Source organism: Brachycentrus maculatus, unplaced genomic scaffold (genome assembly GCF_059751285.1).
Source record: "Brachycentrus maculatus isolate JH-2025_06_01 unplaced genomic scaffold, ASM5975128v1 h1tg000081l, whole genome shotgun sequence".
NCBI lineage: Eukaryota > Metazoa > Arthropoda > Insecta > Trichoptera > Brachycentridae > Brachycentrus > Brachycentrus maculatus.
This window is the reverse complement of record NW_028280835.1, coordinates 3940241-3951421: the sequence shown is the minus strand read 5'-3', so window position 1 is coordinate 3951421 and position 11181 is coordinate 3940241. Positions and strand designations below refer to the sequence as shown.

Genomic DNA, 11181 nt, shown 5'->3' with positions numbered 1-11181 from the left:
AAAAATACTTTTTGAATAAATAAAATGACTTTTACTTATCTATTGAGTAACAAAAACTTAACTTATTAATAACATTACTTAGACAAAGGAAAAATTAAGTAAGACATGTACAATATTACTAGATCATCTTAAAATTATTACATACAAAAAAAAATCAATGTTCCGACACTGTAGATTGATAAATTTTATAGGTTAGTAGTATCACATGTTTTTAGTTGTAAAATATTATGACAAAAAAATTTAAAATGGCAACATTAGTATCTAATTTAAGTCTTTCGTTTCGTATCAGCCCTCTCGCATGTTGATAAATGGTTGGAGAGCTTGCGAAGTTTCAGAATCCAATGGAATATCTTTGATAAATACTCCAAATGTGACCGTGATCTTGTAAATACTTCTTTTGACTGCCGATTTCAATTCTGTCAGCATCTGCATCGCTATCCTGTCCTGCCTTACGCTCTTCTTGTTGGCTACTCCGGATTTGGACAGTTTGTCCAGAGTGTGCTTTAGGTGGAGAAGAGACGTGACGATGGGCGAGAGGTCGTCCTGGACTACTCCGAAGGTGTCTTCTACCAGAGAAGTGGCCACGAGCTGAGATAGTCCTTGCGCGACTCTCGCGACGACCTGTCCCCGAAGAACGACCCATTTGAGCTTTAATTCCGTCATTTCGCCAAAGAAAAAGCTAATACCCGGCTTTTTACAAAGCTCGTTTAATAGAATGTGGAATTCGTTACTTAAAACGGCCAAAATAGGTTTCTTTAGAGCTTGAGAATTCTCGTCGGTCATAGGACTAACGGGAGGAGACATAGCGAGATTTCTCAGCCTCGGACTTTTTATAATTTCCGGAGGTGTGTGAATTTTTTTAGGCGGCGTTGTGGTCATCTGGTAGTCCGGTTTACCGTCGGTTATGATGTTATTTAACTCGTTGCAGTATGAGTTTATTATATTCAGGCATTCGTTCGATAGATTGGTCCAATTAGTCGGGTGTCCTCCGGGTTGGGATAAGCTAAACACGATGTTCCTTCTAGCCCTGTCCTTGAAGGACATTTCCATCAGGTCTTGTGCGGCTAGTTTCGTAACGATCTCCGGCCCGTTGGAGAGAGCTTCGCTCAAAGTTGTGGCATTCTCCATTGATTCAATAGGGAAGTAATTTTGTTCCGTGAGGTAAACATTGAACAGCAATGTCATGCTGTACATCGTAGTCAGGAACAGTGTAGAAAATATCCAAGCGTAGAATATAATGGATAAGTTTGCCATGTAAAATAATTTATCCAGCGGCTCATCTTCGACAGTTACACCGAGAAGTGATGTCATCGTGTTTTTGAACACGGAACCTTTACAGTAATACAAAAAGGCAAATATAAATATCGGCAGAAACGAGTCGCCCATCGCTTTCTTGAACAGAGATCCGAGAGACGATTTGACTTGAATAAATTTTCTCTGTTGAATCGGCGGGAATGTCAAAAGAGGCGATGTTAGAACGTGATCTTTAGAAAAATAGTACATCCCGTTCCAAAATCCACTCAACAGCAAAAAAAGGTTTCCTTCTACCAAGCACGATTGATTCGGGATGGAACTCGGTTTAATCAAACTGCTGTAGTGTCCCCCGAGCATCGAAAGATACAGCCAAACGGTCAGTCCTCCAGACACCATGTGTAAACCGCACAGCACCACATTTTGTATCGAAAACAAATGCAGGAAGAATGCAAAACGCGTCGTGTAAGTGCGACGATGAGTAATGTATTCTTTCCCGCAACATACTCCTTGCAAGAACAGAATGCTGGCAGACGGTATTAATCGCAACCAAGTGTAAACACTGGTCAATAACGACAACGTCTCTTTGATCCACGATATCGGATGAACTAAATCGATGTTCAAAACACAAATGTATATGCACAAAAAGAAAACTTGCATTAAAACACTCCAAAACACTGCCCGAGAAAGTCTCCAAAGGAATATTTCTTTGGTAGAAACAGAGTGCGAGACGTTTGCCATTTTTTAGGTTATGTTATAGTGAACGATTCACAGTACACCGGAACGAAACTTTCAAAAACTGTATATCTATAGCGGGAACATTTTATTGTAAATTAAATAAAAACCACAAAATATTTTTCTTTAAAATCTTACACTCCAAGACCCGGTCAACGAAATAAAATCAGAACCAGTTGATTTGGAAACTGACGTTTGGAAAAAGTTCGGCGTTTTAAAATTTAACGGCTAACCAACATCTAGTCTTTCTAGCTAAACATATACAAGCAATTATAGCCTCTAAGATTTAGAGTCTTGAATACTTTGAAAGACATATTGCCATGTCACATTAAAAGAAACTCATGTATAAAGAAAGAAAGAAACTCATCTATATGTTGTAGGTACCTACTCAATAAACTCGGGTGTCGGGTTGTGGTCCCGTGGTTAGTGTCGCGGTCTCTCGAGTCAGAGTTTCTCGGTTCGAACCCACTCTACCACAATTTGATACCTATTTCTGTTAACGAGCCGCTTGGGCTCACAGAAATATTAAGAAATTGAAGTATTTTTCAAATCTAATCAAATAATAATAATAATAGAGAAAAAATCCGTAGGGTATTCAAAGTGTTACAAAGATCGACAAAATCAATGTATTTTCCTTTTGTGATATGGACCAGTTTATTAGGCATCATCACCCTTCTATGGATGGAAATCTCACTACCTGGTGTAGTATTCTAGTTTGCCATTCCGACTGTGACGGACGAGCAGCACATAGCTGCTAAATAAAAACATGTTAAAACATTATAAGAGAATAAGTAAATACAGCAAAATATGTATGCAGAAAGATCCCCTATAAGTACTGCCTGATAAGAGGTGGTTAGCGCACAGCCTGGCATTAGAAATAACTTTTTAGGGAACGCCTAATAGAGGCAGTCAGTTACAACTTTCAACATTCAAAAAAGATTCATCACTGGCGAGGAGAAGACAATAGCAAGAAAGGAATAATTGTGAGCTAATAAATTATGCAGATAAATAATTAATTTTCATGTAGTATGCAAGGTGTATTGGGAAATGAGAATAAAAAAGTGAGTACGGCCCCAGTCGTTTATGTAGAGACAAGGCCGCTCAGCACCATGAGGAATGGAAGGATCCCGATTTCGTTCTCCGCGGCCAAAGCCGGGTGTCTAATAAGGTATATATATAATGTTTTGAATATTGAAAGCATTAACTTTGTGGATCATATTGATATATTATTTCGAGAAATAAAAATACTTTGTGTTCTGATCCACTCACATTTTTATTTAACCAACTAGTTTCGGCAACAACCTGTTGCCCTCTTCAGGGTTACATTTATTACCCAGGGTTACATTTATTCAGGGTAATAAATGTAACCCTGAAGAGGGCTGAAGAACAGGTTGTTGTCGAAACTAGTTGGTTAAATAAAAATGTGAGTGGATCAGAACACAAAGTATTTTTATTTCTCAAAATAATATATATATATATAATGTAGAGTTCGGGAATATTTTCCCCAGTATTATACTCTCCTTCTTCAAACCTTTATCTGCTCTCCAATGGTGCATAGGGCACTACATCATATAAACGCAGTGTTATCTTGATCGTTAACACATGAAGGAAAGGTGATCAGCCCTCCGCTACCAGTCCTGGGTAATATTGAATAAATATTACAGTGAAAAAATCGCTTACATCACCCTGGGAATCGAACCCGGGACATAATAATAATAATAATAATTTTGGATGATTTATATAGCGCCATTTTCGTAAAAAACTACCTCAAGGGCGCTTATACAGGTATGGATTGTGATATGAAAATGATAATGAGAGAAAATTAAAAAAATATATAAGTGAAAAATGACGTCGGCTGAATCTGAAGGCAGGAAAGTGGAGCCGCCGTATTGTTGCGCTTTCTTCTCGGTCTTCTTAGGCTGGAGTATGGCCAAAATGTTGGACAGGACGCCTCACTGTGTAATGGTAATGCCGGAGAGCAGCTTGTTAAGGTCCTGTCATTGTGGATATTCAGAGGACATTGTGGATATTCATTGGGACCTTCAGAGCGGTAGCCGAGCGTGCTGACCGTTACACTATGGAGGCGGACAATACATACATATATCTAAACACACTGGATTTATCTCTATTCTGCTTTTTTTGACCTTTGCTTGTTTTCTGGGTACTGATTTCATTATCATTTCACAATCGTTGGACCCGTATCTACTTTGACCTCTGACTTAACGTACGACAAAAATAGTACATATTCGTCACCTCAGCACGCTCAAAAAATATAATTCCCAGAACTCACACTCTGAGAAACAAAGACAGTACGGCAGACATCATTGTCTATTCATTATCGCTACAATACTTGGAGGGCCAACTTTGGGATATGGGGTCACGATTATACATTGTACCTAGATAATAATAGTGCGGTCCTCATGACCTTTCCTTGAATTTGGTCCTTGTATTCCCAAATTCCTTGTATTAAGTACCTTGTATTAATTCCTTGTATAATATTCCCAAATTCCTTGTAAGGTCTTGTACTCCCAACTGTGATGGTCTTGGTATACCATCCATCACTAGGTTCGAAGTAAAATACATTCTATGGAGCATTTTTGCTTAGTGGTCCGGACATTATGAGAATAATTTTAGGGATAAACCAAGGGTTTAGAATCACAGGGGCTTAAGAACGTAAACATCAGTTTGAGGATTAAGAGTGGAAATTTGATTATTGAACAAGTTAAATTAACTAATTTAATATTAACATAAGTACTTCATTACACATGTGGAATGTGTCTATGAAATTAAAATTTTTATAAAATTTTGTATTTAATACACGATAAATAAATAAAGTCACAAATCGCAACTGTTCTCAAAATATGTATTTTTTGTATGTTGATAGGCCCAGCAATTGTGATCCTAAACTCCCGAATATATAGTAACAACAAATAAAATACAGAGGTCAGATTTATTTCATTTTAATAAAATAAAAATACATTTTCATCACATACAAACAGGAAAAGTAATATGTACAAAAGTCCAATAAATAGATATATATATAAGTATCATAGTGAATTTCAATTACGCTGTATTTCAAAACTCATTTTCAAGCAGGTGGTTCAAATATTTGTTATTTTGTTTCACATTATTTTCTTCTATTAAAGTATAGAGAACTGCATCAGAATGATAAAATTTTAACTTGATTGTTAATTATGTATATGAATGCAAGGTGCTTCAGATTCACGTAATATAAAATAAATAAGAGCAATAAAACTCCTATATTTAATTTGGTCTTTCTGGGAATTTAACCTGGGTCTTCAAGTATGGAAGCGAAATGCGTTAACGACTACAATACAGATGTTGACAAAATATACAGTAAGATTATTTAAAAAAAAAAAAAGTTATTTAAGCATTTGCTTTCAAGATCATTACAATGTTATTTCAAAGTTACTTAGGTGAGGCGGCGCACATGTAGAAAACACAATCATTAATTTTAAAATGAAAAAAATATGCAATAGTTTCAATATTAATATATTTTCTTTAGGTTGTGATACAAAAGCTATTGGGCAATTTTCGTTTGCATTCCTTCATGTTTCCATCACCAACCGCCGCTGGTTAACAGATATGCCCTCGAATGCAACAATGGAAATACAAATAGTTCAAATTATAAAATACTGAAGGGCTTCTGCTGACTGACGCATTGTATGCACCACACAAACCTCTCTAGAACCGAATTTGTCGCCTTATTTCAAACAAATTCGGATCTACAGGGTAGATGTAGAACATTAACTGACAGGATTTTGAAGTCCTGTGAATTTCCATCAGCGCCCGACTCAGGGGACCCGGATCTGAGGCCTTCCACTTTCTTCTGTACATTATTCAGCCTGTAAATAAAATTGAATAGAAAAATTAGTATCACATTGGCTAGAGAAAAACAATAATCAAACATGTTGGGGAAATATGAAATTTTTAAATAAAGTTTTATTTAGTAAATACCACTATTTCTTAAAATCTGCTGTGACATGTGTTTCAATGCATTCCGTATCATTTTCAAACACTGTATGTGAAGCTAATTCTAAATTTTAGAGTTGGGTCCTTGGGACGTTGAAGGTTGAAGAGGGGGTAGGAGCTGTTTCTTATTTTTATTTTTTTATTATTATTTTTTATTATTTCCTATCAGTGGGAACATAGACAATAAGGGGGAGGCTTTAGTCATTGTCATATCGTTAATTATGGGTTTATTGTTATTTATATTTTTATGAATTTCTATTGTTTCAATATGTTGCACTTTATGGCTTTTCGTATTACCTTCAAAGTCCCTAGGACCCAACTCTAAAATTTGGAGTTAACTTCACATACGGTATTTGAAAATGATGCGGAATGCATCGAAACATGTGTCACAGTAGATTTAAGTAATAGTGGTATTTACTAAGTAAACCCTTAATTAAAAATGGATAGATTTTACTACAAAGTGAATCAATTAATGGAATATGCAAGGATAGAAATATTTATTTTATGCAAAAAGCGATGCAAAATTTACATAAATGGCTAATTTTATGCTAGATTGTTTTTCGAATTGATATTTTGCTGGCGAATCCTGCCACATGTATAAAAAATTATACTAAATTGTATGCACATATCATTGCAATCCTATCCTTCGACAATTAACTAACATATTTCAAGCAAAAGGAAGTTACATTATTTTTTTTAATATAAAATGTAAGTTTGTTCTATACATATGTCATTTATGTATAATTAAAATGATTACACGCATATTTAAAATTTCGAAAATACTTCATGGCACATTTCATTTAATATTTTTTTATGTAATTTATATTTGAAGCACTAACTTTGTGATTTTCCATTTTATAATTAAAATGTAACTTTATTTGAAAATCACTATAAATATTTTACTATAACTTAATTATAAAGTCCACCGGTTTCGAAGCTAACCGGTAGACATTAAGTTTTAATAAAATACTTATGGTGATTTTAAAATAAAGTTACATTTTATTTATATTTTTTTTCTCCATCATCTTAGAACTAGATAGATTGTAGTTGCCGCACTTCATATATGAGGACTTTATTACTATTTTACTTATTTATAACCCTTATCCGCACCTAATGGTGCATAGTGCACAGCATCAAATTGACGCAGTGTTATCTTGATCATTACTTATATGAAGGCAAGGTGATCACTCTTGCGCTTCAGGAACCAGTCCAGGGTAATATTAAATAAATATAACAGTGTTAAATCACTAACATTTAATTTCACCCCCCGCCCTGGGAATCGAACCCGGGACCTCCAGCACGGTAGCTAAACACACTGACCATTACACCACGAGAGACTTACTATTACTTTAGTAACAGTATTTTTCCCAGGGAGTTGCTGTATTCTACTTAAATTAAGTATTGACACGGTTAGATTTTCATTTGTTATTATTTTTGTTTTATATAAAAATCAAGTAAGTAAATTCAACTGATTCCAGAGCAATGTATTTACCTATACCTTTGGCCAAGGGCCATTTTCTGGTGGACAAATCCTTCACAGGAATAAATCTGAAAAGAAAAAAAAAACAGATAAGTCAATGTAACTGGAGTGCATGTATGACTCCATAGTCATGTGTAGAGGTAGCTAGAAGTGTATGTCAGGCAGACAAGTGTAAACTCCTGCAGAGAAATGGCGTGATGGTGTACCAAGTTTATTTGTGAGTTTTTTCTCCCCCGGGTTGATTTAGTGTTTTTAAAAAAAATATTGTGCAATGTGACAGTAATATGAATAGTCCACTTGCAACACATTGTGTGTTACAAAAATTAAGTTTTTTAGAAAATGGCTCCAATTAGTAGGAAATTAAAAATATTCTCTAACCCTTATCCGCACCCAATGGTGCATAGGGTACTGCATCGTAAAGAAGCAATGTTATCTAGATCGTTAAATACACAAAGGAAAGGTGATCAGCCTTCCGTTTCAGGTATCAGTCCAGGGTCATATTAAATAAATATTAGACTGAAAAATCACTAATATTTATATTGACCCTCTTGGGAATCGAACCCGGAACCTCCAGCATGGTAGCCTAGCGTGCTGAACATTACACTACGGAGGCGGATTAAAAATATAAATGTCCATATTTAACATAATTTGCCAAAACTCATTAAGTTAGGAATAAAATGGAATAGAAAAATCAATACTCTTGCAAAACTCGCTATGTCGATAGACAAATCACTTTTTAAAATCTCTCAAAAAAGCTCAAATCGGTAGAAGATCTAATATTCTACCGGTTGCTGCCATTGGCTAAAAAACTTAATTTTTAACATAATGTGGTTTCCACGTGGACTACTCCTTTCAAGAAAGTCATAAATCAAAAATTGTTACTTTTCAGTTGTGCATGTTTTCCGAATGCCCAGAAAATGTACTATATCCCAACAAAAGCGGCATATTTTTAACTTAATATTTACCCGATACAGGGCAGAAAGTGTTGTTTTTGCATTTTGAAGAAAAGGTATTGTTTAACAATTTTTTTTAAATATACTAAATATTTTTCAAATGGAGAAAAAACCTTCAGGTTTTACCTTAAAAGATCTGTTGCACAGTAAAAAGTTCAATAAGTGGCTTGATATTTATTTTTAATACATTGTATTATATTTTTAAACTTTAAAAACGTTCTCCTGAAAAATCAAGTTTTTTTATTTATGACGTTCTTCAAAGGAGTGAGCGATATGTAATAAAGGGTTTTTACCCAAGAACTGTGGGTTCACTAGCTAATATGCATTAGTATTTAAGAAAGTCTCGAATTGAAGATGTAATGTGCAATATTTCTCACTTATTTTGACAGTCAGTGTTTTCTCAAAAAAATTAAGAAAGCAAAGAATTTTAACATTATCAAGAAAATATTCAAGTGCATATAGACATGCACATAATTCAATTTGATAATAAAATTACATTTTCTACAATATAGCGAGACTATTAACCGTGATTTACCGAGTTCAGAAAGTTCGACAGTATTTAAGTAAAACAGATTGATGATGCTTTATTGAACCCATTAGAAACATGTGTCAGCAGAAAAACCCAATCCATTAAAAATTACTTTAAAGGGGCTTGAAAGGTGTCTCCACTTCATTACAAAAGCTGAGTCTTTTAGTAGCGTTGTAAAAAAAGATGTCAGCAAATTGTATTGATTGCTTGTATATTCAATACATTTGCATAAAGCACTCAAATGTGACACAATATCGAAATTTGGAACTACCCTCTTTATTGTCAAAATGTTACAAATTAAACAGTGGTATATATTTTATAAACAAATTAGTAATGAAATAAGCCAGAAATCTGAACGATCTCCATGAAAAGAAAAGCAAAATAAAGTAAAAAGAAAGTAGAAAAGATGTCGACCCTTACCTGGATCAATATTTTCTAAATAATACGAAGTTTCAGAATGGCGTGCGAGGCATATTTTTCTTGAATGTACGTTTTAGAATTAAATTCAAATGTACAACAGGGCGTTACATGCAATATTCGATCAAATAAAATTATGTAAATGAGGCATGGGATGAAACATACTTTAGCGAGGACTCGATATTGCGTAAAATATGTCAACTTTTTATTACGGTTTAATGTTTAAGAGATATATTGAAAGATAATCATTGAAAAGCAGGAAAAGCTAAAGCAATTCTAAGATTAAATGATATATCATACTCATTAATTTAATTCGTCGACGCAACCGCCACTCACAAAGGACTTTTGACATTTTAATTTTGGATTCGATCGAACATTTGGTGAGGAATCTATGGAGAAAAAAAGTTGCCAGTGTGCAAAAATTTATAATTTTTTGTTCGAATATTCAAGTAGGCAGGGTACCTACCCACTTTGCAGAAACATTTTTTTTAAATTATTTGAATAGGGACGGGATAGTCTACAATTTTATATCCTCTATTTTAATTTATATATTTTTTTATAGTTCAGTGATACATTAAATATTTATTTACACACAACTTAAGTTGTAAGTTTGTTTGATTAATTCTTGGTTTAAATTATTAGCTGTTTTTGGCATTCCTTATTACATATTCGTATATCATTTTGAAGAAAAAAAATACTTACAATTGTTGCATGATTTCTTATTTCTCTTGTTTTTCAGAATTGCGTTACTCCAAGAAGATTAAGTGTATCTGAAAAATAAAATTTATTAATTAGCTTGAAAATCCACACAGAATAAAATATATCAAATCTAAATAGCATTTAACATTTGTTATACATAAATAAATGTTTAAAAAAAATTAATAGAGTCATTTTAATATTAGATCATCAATTCCAATAGCTTAATAATTTGATGAAGGAATTGATTGGAATACCCGAAAAATCGATGGTGCACCTACTTATTTGTTATTTTGTCACCCTTTGTCTTAGATTTTACTCAAGATTTACAATAATTCCATAGGAGACGTTATTTAATGTATTGAGACAGTGTAATCAGTGACTGAGTGTACAGGAAGTAGAATAGCAGTTTACAGAGCGGAGGTGTGAATTGCTTCGCTAACTCTCCCTCTCGCGTTACACATGATCAGTACAAACTTCCTGTGCAAACGGGATACGCCTGCAACGTCAGTGGTGCAATATCAGTGGTGCATATTTAGGATTATGATGAATTTACATTTCTTTTAAAACACATTACAGCTAATTCCTTACCACAATAATATCTACCTACTTTTACTACCACCATCACGCCGTTTCCCCGCAGGGGTAGGTAGAGAGGATGGAACGCCACTCTCTTCTATTCTGACATACACTCCTCCCTTTCTTCACGTCCATTCATCATACCCTCTAATTATGCAGACTTTTGACACCACCATATTTTAGGTTCCGATTGATCTGATCGTGCCAAGTCTTTTATCTACCGATTAATATATTTCGTTTGTAGTCGTAACCTAAAATGTATGAAAAGATCTAAAGCGAGATTTATCATTAATTTAGCATAGAAAACTTTTTCTTAACGTGAGATAACGAGAGACTTTTTTTAAAAGAAATTAAAACAAATAGTTTTGTTGAAAACATAACCACAGATGTGGATTAATTATTGTATGTTGTTGGATAGTTGGATAGTTGTTGTGTTGTATTCATAAATGTTAAAAAATTAAGGCTTGTATCGCCCAAAACAAAATAAGCTGTTAATGTTCGTTAGAGATCATCCTTCCCTAGTCAGCAAAATAGAGAATAATAGCGCC

At 34.1% G+C, this 11181-nt stretch overlaps 1 protein-coding gene and 1 long non-coding RNA gene across 2 annotated transcripts; both read right to left on the bottom strand.

Moving 5' to 3' along the window:
* Window positions 1–8: 8 nt before the first annotated feature.
* Window positions 9–2202, bottom strand: Ndc1 (Nuclear division cycle 1). Its single transcript, XM_088257493.1, has one exon. The coding sequence runs from the start codon at window positions 1990–1992 to the stop codon at window positions 286–288; it is 1707 nt and encodes a 568-aa protein (XP_088113619.1). The 5' UTR covers window positions 1993–2202; the 3' UTR covers window positions 9–285.
* Window positions 2203–4930: 2728 nt separating this feature from the next.
* Window positions 4931–9740, bottom strand: LOC148310986 (uncharacterized). The gene is made up of 3 exons (XR_015837321.1): window positions 9362–9740; window positions 7472–7527; window positions 4931–5852 (listed from the first exon to the last, which is right to left on the bottom strand). It is a non-coding gene; the product is annotated as an uncharacterized LOC148310986 (long non-coding RNA).
* Window positions 9741–11181: the final 1441 nt, after the last annotated feature.